Source organism: Priapulus caudatus, unplaced genomic scaffold, assembly GCF_000485595.1.
Source record: "Priapulus caudatus unplaced genomic scaffold, Priapulus_caudatus-5.0.1 Scaffold264, whole genome shotgun sequence".
Classification (NCBI taxonomy): domain Eukaryota; kingdom Metazoa; phylum Priapulida; class Priapulimorpha; order Priapulimorphida; family Priapulidae; genus Priapulus; species Priapulus caudatus.
Window position 1 is genome coordinate 308,060 of NW_014577325.1, and position 20,842 is coordinate 328,901.

At 41.0% G+C, this 20,842-nt stretch overlaps 1 protein-coding gene across 1 annotated transcript in view; it reads left to right on the plus strand.

The window, feature by feature from the left end:
* Positions 1 to 20,842, plus strand: part of LOC106808269 (peptidyl-glycine alpha-amidating monooxygenase B-like) — a 36,553-nt gene that overhangs the window by 12,041 nt on the left and 3,670 nt on the right. Inside the window, exons 3-21 of the mRNA XM_014810905.1 lie at positions 6,405 to 6,550; positions 7,179 to 7,270; positions 8,828 to 8,899; positions 10,421 to 10,511; positions 10,596 to 10,666; positions 11,864 to 11,947; positions 12,332 to 12,408; positions 12,674 to 12,724; positions 12,903 to 12,955; positions 13,903 to 14,459; positions 15,691 to 15,820; positions 16,155 to 16,271; positions 16,774 to 16,989; positions 17,749 to 17,825; positions 18,049 to 18,225; positions 19,196 to 19,317; positions 19,581 to 19,677; positions 19,821 to 19,936; positions 20,156 to 20,306. Of these exons, the coding sequence (XP_014666391.1) occupies positions 6,405 to 6,550; positions 7,179 to 7,270; positions 8,828 to 8,899; positions 10,421 to 10,511; positions 10,596 to 10,666; positions 11,864 to 11,947; positions 12,332 to 12,408; positions 12,674 to 12,724; positions 12,903 to 12,955; positions 13,903 to 14,459; positions 15,691 to 15,820; positions 16,155 to 16,271; positions 16,774 to 16,989; positions 17,749 to 17,825; positions 18,049 to 18,225; positions 19,196 to 19,317; positions 19,581 to 19,677; positions 19,821 to 19,936; positions 20,156 to 20,306 (2,497 nt within the window). The remainder of the gene's footprint in view (positions 1 to 6,404; positions 6,551 to 7,178; positions 7,271 to 8,827; positions 8,900 to 10,420; positions 10,512 to 10,595; positions 10,667 to 11,863; positions 11,948 to 12,331; positions 12,409 to 12,673; positions 12,725 to 12,902; positions 12,956 to 13,902; positions 14,460 to 15,690; positions 15,821 to 16,154; positions 16,272 to 16,773; positions 16,990 to 17,748; positions 17,826 to 18,048; positions 18,226 to 19,195; positions 19,318 to 19,580; positions 19,678 to 19,820; positions 19,937 to 20,155; positions 20,307 to 20,842) is intronic.

Here is a 20,842-nt window from a genome sequence, read left to right on the forward strand (position 1 = left end):
TTTTCCTCCTTGTGATTGTAATTCCTCTAGACACCAATATCGTCCCACCCATTTTGATCGGCGTAGAGCTTGGAGAAACAGTTTTGGCTATCAGAGTGAGGGGTGACATAGCCCCAAAAGGATCGATACCGAACTTATTTGTTGTAAGTATTCTTCTTTTTGTCTTCTCAGGAGTTGTCTCTTCAGCTGCATTTGTATGCGTGGACAAGTGTCATTTCTGACATCCCAACCAAATACCTAGCACTTCATTCCAGTCTCACCGGCTCGATCCTCCAGCTGTCGGATTTGCCTGTAAGAAGTGTGGACATTAGAGTTCCGACTCTCTTCAAAGTTCATAGATGCGTCAGAGCAGCATTTCTTTTTTTGCTCTATGATAAGTTCGACGGCCTCCGTGAAGATCCAGTTCCACTTAATAAGATTTGTCGGACCATAGATGGTCATTCTCATTTTTTAGGCCAGGTCACTTGCCATTGTCCTCGAGATGATAGTGATTGTCGCCTTCCGAAACAGAAAGGCGGGCTAGATATGACCCCAAACTGGGATTCGACCCAATAGCGATTAATATTTGTATATTCTGTCGACCTGGGTTAAGCTTGGATTTTTTAGCCAGATGAAGCGGTAACATCTCGGTCGGGTTCCTGGAAGTTTGAACCTGCAAAAATGCCTTTTCGATATCAGCTACTATGGCAGCTTTTCTGCCCAACGGAACCGCATAAGTAGGCCACACAAGTCTGAGCAGTATAACCGAACCTCGATATAAACAATCATTCAGGCTTTTGTCAGATTTCTAGCACGCGTGCTGATGCATGTACACTATTCTGACTTTGGTCGTTGTCTTTGTCAGGCCGTCACAACGGCATCCATGATGGGCGAATATAGTGTCTTTCGGCGCACCTTCTTTGCCGCCCGTCAAGTCACTCCGCTCTATGATTCCCTTTTTGTTCTTTTGCGTCTCGGGATAATATATTTTCTTTCTTCATCAGATTTGGAATCTCTTTGGAAACGGTCGTACCAAGGAACGAAATCTTCCAAGACGAGCGGATACGTTTTCGGGAAGGTCAGGGTCATCATCTTTCCAGGGCCAGTCACACTATACGTTCCTGTCTTCCTTTTTCACCGGTCTGCGTAAGAAATGTTGATGGCCGGGCATTCATTCATCTGATGTCGTGATAGGATTCTGTTATCCCTATCGTTTCTAGAATCCAGAAATCCTCCAATGTTATTCAGGTTTGTATGGCCTACCCTAAACTGAGAGTTCACCTTTCTTTTCTGATTGTTCTATATCAGTCGACTGTAGAATCAGGAATTTTAGGCTCAGCTGCCGTTGACTTTGCGTAAAATGACTATGGCCGCGTATTTCGTCCGGAGAGCTATCCACCCAAAATTTAGATTCAAGTTTGACAAGTAGGAAAAGCCGTCACGAACCTTCATCTTCTTTGTCGCTAGTATGTCACTATAGTGTCATTTCCATTAGTGAACGTCATATGAAGAAGTACTTTTCAAGAGTCCGAACGCACATCAGCCTTAGTTGCTAAGTTTTTCAGTTTTTTTTGTTTAGTTCGTTTCACGATCAATGTGCTGATTGTGGACAGGTCCCGTAATTTGCTGGTACTATATTTCACTCTATTGTTAGAGATTTGTTGTCGATAAGTTTTAGACTTAAACTGAATGTTGGGTGTCTCCGAGTTTTTGTTTTTCCTGTTCCAAAGGTAGCGGAGAGTAAGATGCCCACGTTTCCTTTTTTAGTTTCAATCCATCAGCCTACTTTCTTAGTTACGTAACTACGCGTGGCTTCCCGAATCCATAGTACCAACTTGCATGGACTGTGTTCCACTAGGCATTCTGCTACAGGCAACACAGGCCGTTGCATGGTCACCATCTCTCTAGCAGCCAATGCATGCAAATAGGCCAGGACTAGCCAGCCTCAAGCAGTGTCAGCCCTCCACCGAACCTCGTGGGACACAAAACTGTTGTGTTGTGATCGGAGTTTTACAGGTAGTAACAGGTTTTATTCACTTACAGTCTCTCATGTTGATGTTTTTTACTCAGACAAACTGAAACAGTGTCCTTTTTGATCTTTTTTTCTGTGTCATCCACAGTCGTGTACTTGCTCACATTCGCTGTTGTTAGTGGTCAATCATTACAGAAGATTACAGGGCCATCGTTGGTTTTAGTTTCACTATGATAGATGGGCTTCTGTTGTTGATGGCTGGTCTCGGAGCCTGCTGAGGTGATAGTCTCGGAGCATGCTGAGGCCTTTCTAAACTTATTAATGTTATCGTCCACTCGTTCGCGTAATTTCTCTGGCAAGCTATGTAGGTCACCTATGTACTTTTCTCAAGAGGGAAGGTGGTTCCACGACAGCGTCTCTTGTCCTTTTCTTTTCCTCAATGTGGCTCAGCTAACTGATGCAGGAACCTTTGACTTTTTATCGCTATTTATTGTCCCATGTTCGATTGTCTCCCTACGTGATTCAGACTTTTTGAGATGTTATCCATGGTGTCCAACTATAGCGTAAGTTTCTCCTGTCTCATTGAAATGACAGGAAAGTTTCATCATTTTTTTCGTTAGTGGCGATTGTATTATTTTCCCTTTGTTTACCAAAACCGATCAGGTAAATGTCCACAGCGTTGTTTTTTAATTAGCATTAGAAAGTTCCATACCCGATTATAGCGCCGGTATGGCATCACCTTTCAGGGACACTTCTCAGGTAGTTCAAATTTTCTCGTGGAGCTAAGTCTTCTTCTTTGTGTACTGCTGCTTCATAGTGAATCCCAGAAAGAGAACCAGGTTCATCACATGTTCCATCAAATGTGGTTATGGTAATAGCGTGGAAGTGAACAGCACTTTTGCGCTTATGAGGAGTCGGCTGTTCAGGATCAGCAGAAGTTTGGGTGGTGCTGGAGGCGACAGCAGACCCTTTCTTTATCTCAGATTCAAGTTGACAGATTAGGTCGCCTGTCTATAGTCAGATCAGTAGCTTCATCGAGGGTAGTTTCACATTTTGGCTTTCATCTGGGTCAGGTTTCGATAGCTATGGTAAGTTTTTCCATGGCCTTTTCCAAGGTGTTTTAGCGACGTGTTCAGCAAGTACGTTGCAGTTCAAGTTTGAGTTTTGACACAACATCGCCATCGGTCGTGGTTTTTAATAGTTCTTCACTGTCGTTAATTTTTACCGTTACGTTGTTTTCGCCTTCGTCAGCGACGTCTTGAGGATCTTCATAGACATCCTGACTTGCTTTTAGGCCTGTTTGGTCAGGCTCCCGGGTTTCGGCACCAATTTATGTGGCAATTTATCGCAAACAATAGAATAAAACTTTGTTTTTAGCTATACGCCATTTTTGTTTATTATATCGCCATCTATCGGCAACAGACAAAAGTTAAACACAATTTCTCTCGCATTGCGACACCTCGTGAGTTTTGTTCACTTATGTTTATATGCACGTTTTCAAATCTATTGTTTTTGGTTTTGCATCGTCACGTGTTAACTAATTTGAGTAATAATGCTGAACAAAAAGTTGGCAATCACTGAACATGTATGGTCAGCAAACAGTGAAGTGCCCTAGCTCTAGTACTATTTACTATTAGCCCCCGTACAGTTGCCGCAGGCACTGGCAGTACCCGGGCTATAGTACTAGAGCTATGTTTCCCCTGGCCAAAAAGGTCTGTGAGGTGTTAAATGTTTTTTGTGATACATACATGTGTTTGCACGTTTTGAGGTCCTAGCAAAGCGAGCAGTGCTGGCCCAGGGCATGCTCTCCTGGATTTTTTGTTTGAAAAAAAATGTGGTGCATTCTAAGCTATTCTGAACACATTGTATGAGATTCTTGAATCTGTTTTTCAAGTTGTGAAGGTTTCGTCAGCGTGGATTTCTGTGTAGAGGCTGAGAATTGGAGCGAGGCAGGCCGCGCCTCACTCGTAGTCAATGCAGGGGAAACACTGTTATGTATTGTATCAGCACCGATGTTAATCCCTGTGAATTACTTTTCTAATAGATGGTGCCACCTTTGGGATACATCAACCAAAGCTACTGGATTCGTCTCTGGGGGAGTCCAAGCCGACCGACCGTAGACAACTGTAATATCGACACAGGCACGGTGTCCGGTTTCTTCTCACAGTCACAGCAAAGACAGCAAAGTTTTCATCTGGACAGCATTTCGCCTCGGCCTCGTCGTGCCGGTGGACAGACGCGATGATGTGCAGTGAGGCAGACGATGGTGCAGAGAGCTGCCCGGTCACTGCGGTTCGTGCTGCATGGTCGCCGTTGTGTCGTGGCGATTCTGGGAGCTGCGGATCATTGGCGTTGTCTTCGCAGCTTCATCCTGGTCAAGCGATGCTGCCAGCCGACCACCGCCGACAGATATCTTCATGCCGGTGTCACGCCGATACACGGTGAGTCTTCAAGTCGATGCCCGCATCGATTTCAATATTACTATACAGGTGTAGAAATTAACTTTTTAAACACTGGGAGTCCAACGCGGACTCGCTACTCAAAAGAGGGAGTCCGCAGCAAAATGAGGGAGTCTGCAGTCTGAGGTTCAAATTAAAGATACTACCTAATGCATACATGTGCTATTTTTAAGATTCATGCGGTTTCACGTCTGCCAATTTTCTTTGGACATTAGCTGAAAATACGGTAATTCTGCGAGGCCGTGCTCTTGAACGAACTATAGTTAGTATGGCAGAATTTTCAGGGGAGTCACACGGACTCCTGCATTATGTCAAATCAGGGAGTCGGACAGTAAATCTGGGAGTATTTGACTCCATACTCACGTTAATTTCGCACCCTGCTATATATTTCTATCAAGCTTGATTCTATATATATAACAATGTGACCCTGTTATAAGGCGATCGTTGGGGTCCATAAAATGTCATGGCGAAAAAGCGGGGGTCGCACTAAATCGGAGGAGGGTGGGGTTCAGAAAAATCAGCGTATAAACTGACCCATGTTGACCTTTTACAATGTTGAGCAAACTCGGGGAATGAACAATGCATACAGTCATGTACACAACATGGCACACAGCAACAAGTCATGTAAACTCAATCATTTAGTTGCGCGATCTATAGGCGATCGTGATTAGACCTAAGTCCGGGCTTAACTCGCCAAAAAACGTTTCAGTTCCGGAAAGAGGCAAAAAAAGGTCTAGTGACTCATATCCGAATTCGCATTAAATCGGGGCACGTAAAATCGGGGTTTCACTGTACTTATGAATACATTACTATATATATATATTTCTATATATATATATACCTATGAATATATTACATATATATACTATTAAGAGTGTATTAAGAATGCAGAGAAAGTATTCTTAAAATACGCTCTTGATACTATATATATATATATACCTGCGAAATGCGAATATATTACTATATTGCTATGTTGCTTTGTCTGGTATGCAATAATAATTAATTTCATAATAAAAATAGTGTTTGTTTGCCCTCACCCTGACCGACCCGCCAAAAAGGGGCTGCCTCAAAAACTTTTATAGATCTTTTTCTTCTTTCTTTTTTTAACAAATTGTATCACTGTACATTATATAAATCTGTAAGGCAATACATTATATTTACCAAGCCAAAACAAATATTCAACATAAAAGGTATCTCCACACAAGCACACCCGAGCATGTAGACACTATGCTGAATTTGTAAAAAGACCCCTGCCCTAAAAAAAAGCCGACCTACCTACCCAAGTTTTCAGCCTGGGTCGGGTGAGGGAAAACAAAGATTTTTTCAATTGTGGCCTAACTTGCCTAGCTGCATCCTGGCTGACACTGACAGTACTGGCTATGTCCTCACTGTATAGAAGTCACTTGGAAAGCGTGTTAGATAACAGCGTGCAAACTCGTTTAGCCCATGTTGGTAGAGGTATTAGTGTTATTTGTTAAAGGAGGGATCAATCTAGTGAAGGACGTCGCTGCGATGTTAGCGGATTTCACGGCTTAAATGGGAGCTCAAACATTTCTTATATTTTGAGCCCTCCTCATTAATATTACCAGTTTAGTATGTAATGTAAGTTATTCCGCTATATATACAATATACTATACGATAACTCAAAATCTTAGTAATGTATCATATGCTACACCAACCAGTGTACCAATGTACCAATGTGCGCTGCTTCTTTTAGAATGCAAACATTTTGCAAACAATATATATGTATATGTATATATATTTATATGATATAATATATATATATATGTATATGTATATATATTTATATATATATATATATATATAGTGATACTGTGATGTTCTGATCAAGTTTCAGAATGTTCTAGCACTATATAGATTTACCAAGAATGGCTTATGTCTATTACTAGGAAAAGTACACCATAACGAGTGCATATCAGTCATTAAGGTGTGTTCTAGAAGTAGATTGTATAATGTTATTTGTATCTTCCCAGCATGATCAGTATTTTTGCACAATGAAGAAGATGGATACAGAGCAAGACGTTTACATCACTAAGTTGGCAGCACATGCAAAAATGCAAGATGCACACCATATGATAGTGTTTGGTTGTATGTCACCAGGGAGCAACAAGAAAGTTTGGTGAGTTGACTTGCATCAGAATTCATGTATAATCACAAAGATTATGGTTAGTGACGCTCATAGGGTCTATGTCCCCCAGCGTACTGCCGGAACGTACACTGGTAACTATCTGATATGGTTAGGGTTAGGGTTAGGGGTAGGCGTATGGCGACTCCCTAGACTCGTTTAGTGGATTAGGCGAGGTACGGTCCGGCATATATTAGATAGTACCAGCAGAGCCATATAAATCACGTTGATTTGTATGCTCTGCGTACCAGGGTACGTTCCGGTATCGCCGGACCGTACCCAGGGTACGTTCGGCCAGTACCCTGCGGGACACAGACCTCTCAGTGTTAGTGACAGCAAAATTCAAACGTTATACCGAAACCAACTTGCTGCAACGAACAAACCTATGTGATACTCTCTGAGGAGATTTCATATTTAATGTTTTTTGCTTCGTCAGTGGAGGGTTGTCTAGTCTAATATGGTGAATATTTATTTAGCATTATTAATTTATTTTTATCTATTTATTAGCATATTAATTTAATTTTTATTTTCTATTTATTAGCATTATATTTTAATATTGAAATGCTCCAAGTGCTGTGGTCCTTATATGGTACGTGTGTGATTGATGGTGTAATATTTTCAAGGACTGTGAGTACCTTGAAGTGTGTGCAAAAATCCGGGTTAAAAATACTCTATGCATGGGCGAAGAATGCACACCTACTGTTTTGCCTTCAGGTACGTATGTGCCCATCCTTGTACGACCAACAAGCTGGCGTTACTAATCGCTCTATGTCTCTATGCCTACGTTGAAACGCCCTATTACATAGTGTAGAGCATCAGTGTGCCTAGCATGTATTGGCACACCTTTTGTTATTATCACGAACACACACTTTTGAAGCAACGTGCGCTGTTTATTGTCTTAATAAATTCCATATATTTGTATCTTGTTATTCTAAGCACCAGCTCCCTTGCATTGGAGTGAAATGTAATGGCGGTTCGGCCCTGTCATGTTGCCTCGGTAACAAGAACCATGCTAATGACGCTCACTTGGTGCTGGACGTGCATGTGCATGCGGCGAATGCGCTAGGATGCAGTAGTAATTAAGTCTGTAGCGCCAGAGATTGATCTCCATCTCCCCGTGTATTCATTTCCTGTATGTTGTGTGTGCGCTGTGCGTGTGCCTTGCGTGTGCGTTGCGTGTGCGTCGTGCGTAGTGCCGTGTGCGCCGTGTGCGCGGCTGCGCGTGCGTGCGTGTGTGCGTGTGTGGTGTATATATATACAGCTTTGTACCGCGAGTGAAAGTGATGGCCATTTTATTATACATGATAGTATAAATCTTTATGAGGCTATTGTCCCAAATCCTATTTAATAAAATAACAGATCATGCCTGGAATATGAGTGCAATCTCAGGCTTCAGGTTTCTCTGCTTTACACTGCATAGTTATCTATCTAGAATGAAATCTGTAGGCTTGTATAACGGTAGCTGTTTAGGAAATAACAGTGGGACATCCCGTTCTAACTCAATAATTCGATCCAAAAATTTTATAGCATAAAATGTGGAGTCACCATATATTATAGCAACCCGATTATGACGATAATTTCATCAAATGTTGTCTGGCTTTATTGTTGAGCTGTGCCTTCCTTCCTCACTGCGGAAAATGCAATACGCCATGATTTAACATCAAAAGATGAAAAAAGATTATACTCATGATACTGTGCGAGTTAAGTTTAATCATTAGTGACTTCTAAATACATTGCAATTGGTAAATAAATGTTACATATAAAGCAGAAACGAAAGTAAGAAAGCAAAAAAGCAACAAACTGTGTATTTTAAAAAAAAGAGTAAAGACACAAGAATGCAGGAGAAAAAGCAGCGAAGTGATGCTTGCATCATGTCAGAATTCACGTTGTTGTAGGGTGTGTTATAATTGGGTTATACTGTAGCGATTTATTACCTCCGCCGTCGAGAACGGAGTCATGCAATCGCTCGCTCGTGTGTGTGTTCGTGTGTGTTGTGTGTAGCCAGCAGCGAGCCAGCTGTTATACAACACGCTCAACCGATCGATCGATTCAGCACCAGCTTGCCTTAGGGCGTCCAGTCAGCATCAGCTCACCTATAGGGCGTCTAGTCAGCAGCAGCCAGCAGCGAGCCAGCTTGTTATACACATGTATTACATGTTACACGCTCGCGGAGGTATTCACTTTCTTTGAGTGCCCTCTGTCTAGTTGTTTGTGTGACACTACAAACAAGTATGAAATGTGCATGTTCTTGTCTCTGTTGTTTGCATGCAGATGTGGGATTCAAGATCGGCAGCACGAGTGAGGTGAACTACTTGGTTCTTCAAGTTCACTATGCCACCGTTCGTTAGCAGCCAGAAGGACTACTCAGGGATCACACTCACAACTTTACAAGCCGTGAGTCATATTATGTCATCATTATGGTCATCAGTACTCGCTGAGAGGGTCCTAGATGTCCCCCAGGGTACTGCCGGAACGTACCCTGGTACTATCTAATATGCCGGACCGTACCTCGCCTACTCCACTAAGACGAGTCTAGAGTCGCCTACGCCTACTCCCTAACCCGTATATGCCGGACCGTACCTCGCCTACTCCACTAACGAGTCTAGGGAGTCGCCTACGCCTACTCCCTAACCCTAACCCTAACCCTAACAATATCAGATGGTTACCAGGGTACGTTCCGGTATACCGCACCGTACCCAGGGTACGTTCCGGCAGTACCCTGGGGGACATAGACCCTATGAGCCCTGCTATCAGTGTAAACAAACTATTAATACAGATAAAAAAACCTGTTAGGCCATAATAAAAATATTGTTTGTTTGCCCTCACTCGACCGACCCGTCAAAAGGGGGCCGACTCAAATTTTTTTATTGATCTTTCCCATTCTTTTTTTTTTTTACAAATTGTATCACTGTACATTATATAAATCTGTAGGCAATACATTATATGTACCAAGCAAAACAAACATTCAACATAAAAGGTATCTCCACACAAGCACACCCCAGCATGTAGACACCATGCTGAATTTGTAAAAAGACTCCCCTAAAAAAAGCCTACCTACCTACCCAAACGTTTCAGCCTGGGTTGGGTGAGGACAGACAAAGATTTGTTTAATTCTGGCCTTGCGCAGGCTCATATTATGTTGTGCAGTTATTTCATCAGTGTACAATGTACAAGGAGGGACGCTAGTAGTACTGAAGGATATAGGTTCTTTCTTTGCCCTATTTTAACCACTATTTGTGTCCTTGGGTGCTATCAAATGCTCTGCAGTCACGCGTGCCAACCTGTTTTTTCACACTCGGCTGGGTGTTTTAATAGTTCTGGTAGGACAAACTGGGAATCGTGCAACCAATGGTTTATAGCTGTAGCTGTATGCCACACGTCGCTGTGTTCATATGAAGAGAGCTGAGAGCATGCTAATATACAGCTATACCTATGCAACCTTAGTAAAGGGCTAAATGGGGAGAGTGAGGAAGCTAGGATATTTCCTGTTTACATCTGTTTAAGCTCGTTTTCTTCCATCAATATCATGTAATATTATGTGATCATATTTTATTCTTGTAATTATTCCGTACATGTGTGTGTTTTTAATGATTAAGGCCAGTTTTTAATATTGTTTATATTATCAGATTATGATTTCCTCCAACTTTTTGTCTAAATTATCCTTTACATTTCATAACATGAGGGATTTAATATTAAAGGAGTTTAGCTAAACAGTTTTCTAGTGATGAATCTTGTGTTAAACTCTAAAAAAACATCTAACTTTAAAGTTTCAAAGTTAAATGTGCAGCGAATGAAACATAAGTTAATTGAACTATTTTATACTCAGTTGTGCTAATGATGTTGACGTTGTGAACTTGTGACTAGGTGAACAGTATGTCCAGTTTGTGCCACTTCCCATGATAGAGGCACAATACTTCCTATTGATTGAAATATCTGACAAGGATTATGATAGTTTGTATTATGTATTACATTATGTATGTTATAGATATGATAGATTTCAGGTGGAAACATAATGTAGCAACGGTGCGTCTATTTGCAGTCAACAATACTTGGCTGGTATTTTCCTACTGGCAGCTGATATGCGGTGGACTATAAGCGCGAACATGCCAAGTACGTTCTCTTGGTTTGACGACGCTAGGTGCCATGCTCTATGACCGTGCTTGCTGTGTCATGGGACTGCTGCATCCGTAACCATTAACACCCTTCTCTTCCTCAAGTTGATCACTTTGGTCGTTAACTAGGCCACCATTTTTTATTTTGTTGGTTTACAGAATTTTTGTTGTTGTTGTTGACTCGGTAGAGTAAAAAAAAGTCAAAATACAGTAATACCGTTATACATGATATTAAAGTATTTTAAGAAAACTAAATTAAAACAAAACTCAACTTATAATTATTTTTACTTTTATTATAAACTATTTGTTTACGAAATGTTTTTGTTTTTTACATTTAAATTTATTTTATATAAGGTCGGCGGGAATAAAAAAATACAGATTTTCAATTTTTTTTTTTCGTTTTTCTTAAAAATTCGGGTCGACGGATCTGTAAACCAACAAAATAAAAAATTCTCGCCCTATGCACACTCACTCACTGGTGGCAACTAACCATGGTTTTGGCTTCTGCTAGTTAATGCTTTATAATGCCTTACTTGTATGCAGCCCCAAATATGTGGCAGGAATTTGGATACTGGCTGCAGATTCCAGACAGAAGATAGCTCCAAATAGAGAAAGTAGGTGGTGGATTCTAGAAAACACTAACATATTTTAGAATAGTGCACACAAATGTGAAAATGATATTGCTAGAAGACTAATTCGCTGAGATATGACATTCTGGAAAAATATCAGCCCAGTTTTTCCAACAAATTCTAATAATGCATCTTTTTATAATGCAGGTTTGATAATCTACTTTTACTCACACACATTTGTAACGTGAAATACCATTATTGTTTATTGGTTCAGTGTTAGACATTACATGGTCTATAATGTGACTATAAATCCCTTTCAATTTTTTTTTTCCTATTTAAATTTCAAATTTTCAATCAAATATTGTTTTCATATGTGCTTTAATTATGTATAATATATATATATATATATATATGCTATAATTATCATCAAGCTTGCTTTGAGAAGTTATTTGAGAATCACTTTTCATTTCATAACTTCAATATGTAAAATTTTGTGCCCCTTAATCTATAATTCATGATGATAGTACAAACAGTTAATGTGGTAATCGTTAGTGAAATGTTTACACCTGACGTTCGGGTCTGTATTTGTGCTGCTGTACGTAATTGTCCTTCTACAAATATTTCAGAAGTGCACGTTGACATAGCGTGTCGACTTGGTGGGCCAATGCCGATACATGCCTTTGCATACAGAGTACATGCACACTCATTAGGTAACAATGAAATCCACATGATATCTCAGCATTGTTGCTTGTGTCCACCTGGCATCAGCATCAGAATTATTGCGAAATTCGACCGTTGTTTTAGTACCTATCGTACATGTACGGCTCATACCAGTATTTATTTAGCATTAGTCTGTGAAGCTTTGCAGCCATCTCTGCCAATCATTTTCACTGAATAAATTCGGAGTGGCCACGCAAACCAATGAAAATGAGATCAGCTTGTGACATCTGTTGGCCATGTGCCATCTGTATTCTACCGAGATGCGGTTGGTTTTTAAATTCGAGTGACTATTTGAATGCACACGAAGTTACAAACACTTTATGCAGATAACCCATTAAAAATCCTCATCCAATGCTTGATGTTTGTTGCTACAGGGCGTGTGGTCACGGGATACAAGGTGACCAACGGTGCATGGTCATTATTAGGCAAGGGTAACCCACAGTGGCCACAGGTGAGTCAACTAGTTTAATTATTGTGGTGGTTACTAGCTTTAAAAGTATTTAGGGAAATTACTATTTAAATTGAATTGATTATTTAATTTAATTTTTATTGTAAGGAAAGTAATCATTTAATTGCAATTATGATTTGTTACTATAGCTGTTATTATGATAAGCTATTGGAGAGGCTAGTTACTTTGTAATGAGCTGTTAGTCGCAGAATGTCAATGGAAAAGGAATGTCATCAGTAACTGTAAATGTAATTACTCTCTGTTGCAGTCTTTTTACCCAATGGATGAACCAATTACCATCAACCCAAATGATTTCATGGTGAGACATACATTAGGGTCATTTTCACATTTGCAAGAATGAATTGCTATTTAAAGCATAGTTGGAAAGTTTTTGTTTACTACTAAATTTGCCATGCATTGGATCAAAATGTGTACAATTGCAGTTGAATGCATGTGTCTGTAAGCATGATTGACACTGACTGTGATGTCTTTCTCAGGCTGCCAGATGCACGTTTGACTCTAGAGGCAGAAATCGCATCACGAATATCGGGTGAGTATATTTCATGGTTATGCGGCCACATGGGTAATGAGTAATGACAAGGCAACGATCCCCTTATTGACTATTTTGAAGTGTGGTTTTGTGTTGCGGTCATGCTCAAATCAGTGAAGTGCAAGGGAACCTGCATCGTGATCACGCATAAGATCTGCTGAGATTGACAGTGTTATGTCTGAGACATAGTGAAGCTCTGTGGCAATTTACCCATCCATCTGGCATGATTGACTGGCAACTCTATCAGTCATTGTTGGGATGCAGCATTTTAAAAGATGACGCTTGGCAGCAAAGTCACGCAAAGTTGACATTTTGGCATGCAAACGTGTAGACACGGTTGTAGCTTGACCGACCAAGCAACAGTACCCAGAAGCCTAATTAATCACGCCTGTAAGGAGTCACGCCTGCTTCTGGGTACTGTTGCTAGGTCGGTCAAGCTACAACCGTGTCTACACGTTTTCACGCCAAACTGTCGACTTTGCATGACATTGCGTCGTCTTTTAAAATGCTGCCTCCCAACAATGACTGATAGAGTTGCCAGTCAATCATGCCAGATGGATGGGTAAATTGCCACAGAGCTTCACTATGACTAAGACAGAGCCTAATTGTGACACAGCCTAAGTGTGACACTGCCTAATTGTGACACAGCCTAAGTGTGACACAGCCTAATTGTGACACAGCTTAATTGTGACACAGCCTAAGTGTGACACAGCCTAATTGTGACACAGCATAAGTGTGACACAGCCTAATTGTGACACAGCTTAATTGTGACACAGCCTAAGTGTGACACAGCTTAATTGTGACACAGCCTAATTGTGACACTGCCTATTTGTGACACAGCTTAATTGTGACACAGCCTAATTGTGACACAGCCTAAGTGTGACACAGCCTAATTGTGACGCAGCCTCCTCATGAGTTGTTTTCGTCTCGTTGCCGCGACGACGCAGGTCGACAGCGAACGACGAGATGTGCAACTTCTACGTGATGTTCTACACGGACGCGAAGCGCGGCGTCCCGTACGGCGAGTGCTCCTCCTACATGCCGCAGATCTCCGATCACCTGCCCGCCGCCTCCGACGTGCCTCTCCCTCCCAACCCGCTGCTCGAGGAGGCGACATCCGCGGAGCACCACGACGGCAGCCGTGAGGGCCACCTCTCCGACCTCGACCAGAACTTGCGGCAGGCGTACAACCGGCTGCAGCCGACTCTCTTCGATGACGTCGGTGAGAATTACTTTGAGCCGGAGTACAACGATGATTATGAGTACTATCAGGGTGGAGGCGGCGACCCTCGTTACCGTGACCGCGCCTCGCTGCTCAGCCGGCTGTTACCGTACGGTGACCGCGACTATAACAGCGACAGCTTGTGGAAGCTCGATGACCCGAGCGGCGGGCCGCGAAAATCGACTAACTGGCCCGCGGATGATGCTACTAACACCCTACATGCTGAGCATCCAGCAATGAACATTGCTGCTGTCAGCAAGCCCAAGTCTAACAGTTCGTCAGGTACTTTGGTCGTACTAATCTAGCTACTACCTCGCCCTAGTTCGGCACCTTGCACGTGCATCTTGGTGTGTTGTGCCTTTTCGTGGAGTAGTAGCTCCAGTAGAACGTTTGAGCTTTCATTCGTCTTTTCGTTAATACATTCGTCTTTCTATCTGTCCTTGTTTCTAGGAACATTTTTTATATTTGAAGTTCGTGTTCATCTAAGCATGCTCTATTGGTTCGCTTAGTTGAATCGGTCTACTTGGCCTGAGCGACTATTTATCTTTTCAACCCGCACGCACATGAACATAGCATGACCAATACTCAACAGCACTTGGTGCCATGCATTTATGACATCAGGAGTAAAAAAATCGTTTTCATTAAATGCTTATTATATGCTTGTACTCCATTCTTGTTGCTCCTACAAACAGGATTAACTAATTTCCTAGTTATTGAACTACTTACCAAGTTGTTTTACTGAATGAAGGAAAGCTGTTTGGCACTTTTGAATGATTCTTACACCAGACATACAGTATTAACACGTCCGTGATATTACTAATCAATGTTTGTCATCCACATAACATGTCAGACATTTATAGCATTACGTTACACTAGTAAGTTTTCAATTGCGCCTGCGGAATTTAATAAACCTAAATTTGTGTAGCCCGTTGGTGGTTGCCTAAAGTCAACGTTATTACAACCTAGATATCACCTTTTGTTGCTATAATTTCAGTTGTTGTTGTTGTTGTTTTTTGATAGGGAAAGTGCTGCCAGTAAGAATATTATTTGTAATTTCTTTAGTCATTGTTTTCCCAGATACTATTTCTGACATATAGACGTCTGTAATTAAGAATATGATAAAGTGTATTTTTATAAACTATGCAAAGAAGTTGGTGTGGCCTAAAAGTATGCATGCACACATGCACACATACATATATCATGTATATAATGATATAGTAAATAACATGCCAGTCAGAAGTTGTATCATGTTATAGTTTAGGTTAGTATCTCTCAAGTTAATGATTTACCACTACCAGTGATACGTTCGATACTAATGAGTTTGGTTAGACCGTATAGGCTTACAACTTCGGATTCTTTGAGGATTCTTTGTTTGGATTTCATTCCCTTTTTGCTATATATATGTAAAATGTGCAAATGCTGTAATAATTTAGAACAATTGTACAATATATATATGGCAATAAAAACAAACATTATTATTATTATTCACATCGAATCTCTATTTGCGGTATAGTTCCTCCACTGAAGTACGTCAGTGATTGGCCGGCAGTGGACCTGCACCTTGGTAACATTGGCGGTGTCGCTGTAGACAACAGGCAGCAGATGCACATATTCCACCGTGGCGATAGAGTGTGGAGTGGCATGTAAGTATAGTTCATGACCATGTTAAGCTTGGCCAGGTCTCTGCTCTTGAGTTTACATTGCATCGAAATAGGTTTGTTCGCTGTGCAGACCTGTGACATTAAATAGAATCTTACATGTAACAACTAACCCTTGTGACAAGATTTTGGCTACGATTTACAAGGGTTCACTCCATCGGTATGGATGCTAGGCAAGATGTTTCTGTCCGACTGTACCCATCGGTATTAAGTGGCTCGTACAGTGAAAATGAAATGAAAGCCAGTGTTACTAGCTTCCATTGTGTTATATATGATACGTATTATATTTATTTATTCATGATTGTATATGTCGTCTTAGGACGTTCGATCATCACCAGAGACTACGATCGCACCTACAGACACCAATCACCCAGAATACGATCCTCACCGTCGACAGCGGCAGCGGCAGAATAGAATCACAGTGGGGTGCTAATCAGTAAGTAACGCCATGGTTCCTACAGTAGAGATTGGTCGAGTCGCCCACCTGTAGTGCATTGAGATGGTGCTAAGGATGGTGGCATGTCATATAAATGAAGCCAAGTGAAAAGTTTCCGTGTGTGCTATTCACGGATGAGTGGAGAGAGGACCTTGTGATTGTGAAGACTAAGGATGCCCAAAGCATTGGCTAACAGACTTCTTTCAACTCCCGTTTACTTGTCTGGCTGGCTATTTCCTGGGCAACTGATGGCGTTCTATACAACAATAATATTCTAACAATATTCTATTCGTTCAGCTAACTATATGTAATGCAGCTTAACAGAGTTACTTGAGAAAGTTTAGTGTAGTGGGAGTTAGTGGGTTTAAATAAAGAAAGTAGTACAGGCCTATATTTACGCTTATGTCCATGTTGTGTGAGAGCCAATAAAAACTCAATGTATTTGTTTCACATGATCATACCATGTGGCCGTGGCATGATAATTGAATGCTCTTGCGTTTAGGTTCTACCTGCCGCACGGCGTGACTGTAGACCGCGACAATAACGTGTGGGTCACCGACGTTGGCGCGCATCAAGTGTACAAGTTCCCACCAGGTGGAGCTGCGAAACCGCTGCTGGTGCTGGGGAAGCGATTCGAGCCGGGCGATGATAATGAACACTTCTGCCAGCCAGCCGACATTGCCGTGCACAGCAACGGAGACTTTTATGTTGCTGATGGGTGCGTAGAAGTCAACCTATCTTCCTAGCATGTTTAATAGGCAACTCTAACCAACTGGTGTTGTTATAGGACATTCTAAAACAGTCCATAGCATTGAAGTACTGCAAAGTTGACAATTTGGTATGTTTGCATGACAAATACAAATTGGTCTTGAGCCGACTGAGATAGAAACAATTGCTAAGGGTGGTATGGTTATTTTGCTCAGGCAGATAGTTAAGATACAAGTCCAGACCTGCCAACCCTTACGATTTTTCCGTATTCCTTACTAATTCCAAGATGTTTTTACGAATGTACGATCAAACTGAAAAACTTAAGATATTTTACGACTTGATAATTTATGTGTTTTTTACATTGTGAGCCGAGAAATATCTGGCGATTGTGGGCGCAGCCATATTAGATCACGCGAGAACAACGTGAACGCGTGATCTAGAGTTAGTCCTATCATTTATTGCGCGCATAACATACAAACAAAATGGCCGCCTGCTGCAAGAAAAGAAAAGCCTTACTATTTTCATGAATCACAGGTTGGCAGGTCTGCAAGTCTCCCTTGTACTTGCAGCTTACCTGGTAGCTCTGCTTAGTATATACACTCATCAGCTAGACAGTTAAATGTGCTGAGTGCGTACATACACTATCTTCACATTGTGCGAGTCCGACACTGAAAATGCAGCTGTCACAATAATGATCAAGACAAGCCGATTATAATGATGATAGATGCATCGTTCATGTTTGATGATACTGAGGTTGTCATTTTTGTAGCTATTGCAACGCACGCATCATGAGGTTTAACCGGAATGGTGACTTCATCAGCAAATGGAATGTCGCCGATGATAAGGGTTAGTTCTGTTATGTTAGCAAATTGTAGCCGTCTGTCTGCCTTGATGGTTAATTGGTCTCACTACATTACAGACATGCTATCAGCGTGATTTCAAGAACTATGATTGCAGCAATCTTGGACTGCAGCAAAACGACACTACTTGATATATACTTTATACTGATTCTCTATGAGTCTGGATAGGATGTAATTATGCGTGTGTGTGTTTGTGTTGATGTTGGTAGGCATATCGCCAATTGTGCACAGCATAACGTTGGCAGAGGACAAAGGTCTAGTGTGCGTGTCCCTACGCATGGAAGCACGCATTTCCTGTTACAAGATGGACAGCACCTTCGTCAAGACACTACTGCATGACGAATTCCAGCCACAGCTGAATGCTATTGAATACAGCCCTGTACTCGGTGGGTATGCAACAGAGGTGTAACTACGTGGCAGTACCACAGTAACCATGATGCATTAAAGTGATTACGTCACCGTAATTAGTAAAAAAAATATAAAATATTTACACTTTTTCACAAAATATAAGTAATTCTGTTCACATTTTATGGTTAAATTATGCATTATACTTCCTATTTTACTATATTATTGTTCGATGTGAACATACACTCATGACCCATACATAGCCCATAGCAAGCAATTAATGTTGAGAACATTAATTCAAATCGTCCAGATTTTTTGGATTTTTAACTAGTTGAGAAACAATCTTATCAGGTAGGAATTTGACGATTTGTTTAGTCCCGTTAGTTCTTACTTTTAATGTAAAAAATGGCGATTTTTTTAAATAAAAATTTTACCATAGAAAATTCGTGACGTAGTCCCTTTAAAGCCTATGTCCATGTTGTGTGTGAGCGAATAGAAACTCAATGTATTTGTTTAACATTATGCATTCTTTACCATACTGTTTTCTTGTGTATCGTTACGACTGCGGTGTGCGGTGACCATATATAAGCATGGGTAGCAAACATTAAATGTGTTTTATGTCGTTAATAAGTGTAAGTAGTAAAAGAGTTATACTCACAGCTGATTGCGCAATCACGCCAATGTTGACTTCAACGTTTATATAACATAAATTTATAACATGGCAACGTAACGAAATGTTATATTAACATAAATAGTGTAAACAATATAGTCGAGCTGTGAACAAGGTTGATATCATGACACGTACCTGACTCATGGATGTCTCAATATTGTGATACGTAGTTTTATCATCATCCCGGGATAACATGTGGCGCTAGTCGTTGATGCTTCTATTCCAACCATTAGCATTGTATAAAGCAAGAAGCTGTGTAACTGATAATGCTTGCAGGTTGTGAGGCGAAGTGTCGATGTGGTGGTGATGTGGTTCTATTATGTCTTCGTTCCTGCTGCTAGGTGGAGTGTTATATGCTATCAATGCTGTCCCACAAGTGACGGCAGAGACTCCCGTCACACAGGGGTTGACACTGAATATCACAACAGGTGAAATCCTGGCCACCTGGAAACCCACAGCAAATGTGAGTGCAGTGACTTGCAACTAGTTAGTAACTTTTTATTAAGCATATATGATAATAACTCTTGCAACGAATTTCATATTTATTTACCTATATTACTAGTACATTGGGGTGTGATTTTTGTTGTATGTAAATTGATGTAAAATTGTCGTCTAGTTTTGCCATTTTCACAAGTGTTTAATTTAATGCACTAGTATTATATGACGTGATTTCACCCGAACACTTGTAGTTATAATTAATGAAATTTTAACATTTTCTTCATGCAGAACTTCACATTACCACATGATCTAGCAGTTTCACCAGATGGTGGCTCCGTCTTCGTCTCAGAGCTGAAAATTGGAATTGTTTGGAAGTTTCTTGCAGGTAAATTTTTGTTTTTGTTCCTTTCCCATGCATGCATAGCCATGTGTAAATTTCACCATAATGTTTTTTAATACATTGTTGTGCAATGTACTTCTTTGTACTTTGTGACACTACCTGGCATTGTTTGCCATTTATTATCGCAGAGTCAAAAGAGCACCAGTCGGTGAAGAAAGCAACCATAGGCAATGAAAACATCGTCAATTCAAAAAAGATTAAAGGTACAGCAGTGAATCTGAACCCACAGAAACACTCTGTGAAGGTAAGACTACACACCATAGACTGTCTTCTATACATGTGCCTACCACATCTGTAGAAACAACCATAAACAGTTGTTTTTAAATAATCCTAGCATGCGAGTTGTGCTGCGATGGTTTTGTGAAGGAGTGTGACGCTGCATGTAGCATATGATCAACTAAATGAATGTACAGTGAGATTCCTTTGTGTGGTTAATGTCTTTGCTGTTGTTTCTGGCATCTAGCTGGTGGCAAAGAACGTTGGCAGTGAAGAGGAAAGCTCTGAAGCAGGAGGTCAGGGAGACATGAGTGCTTCCATGATCATCATGGCACTGCTCGCTGTTCCAGTCCTCCTCATGATCATTATTACGATCATCATTCGTTTGAAGCGACAAGGTAGCTGCGTGCATAGTGAATCACCTTACACAGTTATATAATTGTACCCTCGACTAACTCTTTCCGACTCCTGCCCCTGCCTCTCTTAACTCTCTCACAGTCATTACATATTTCTTTGTTAAAACCCTGATCTAAAAATATATGCCACCTAATAATCACAACATACCGATTCACATTTTAAATGTTTCCCGCATTAATTCGTATATTTGTGTAATTTATATATTTCAGTGTTACATACTCCAAACCAGTATCAGAGTGCCAATTTTGCACAATGCTGCAGCTACATGTTTATATATGTCCTCTTCCAACGTATATGAGCACACATAGAGAGTAGAAGGGGAGAGAAAGAGATGAGGAGAGAGAGGAGAGAGAGGAGAGAGAGAGAGAGGAGAGGAGAGAGAGAGGAAGAGAGAGAGCGAGAGAGAGAGTGAGTAGAGATAGCAGGTGAGAGAGAGAGATGAGAGAGAGAGACACTGAGACGGAGTAGAGAGAGAGAGGAGAGACGGAGACGGAGACGGAGGAGCGAGAGAGACGGG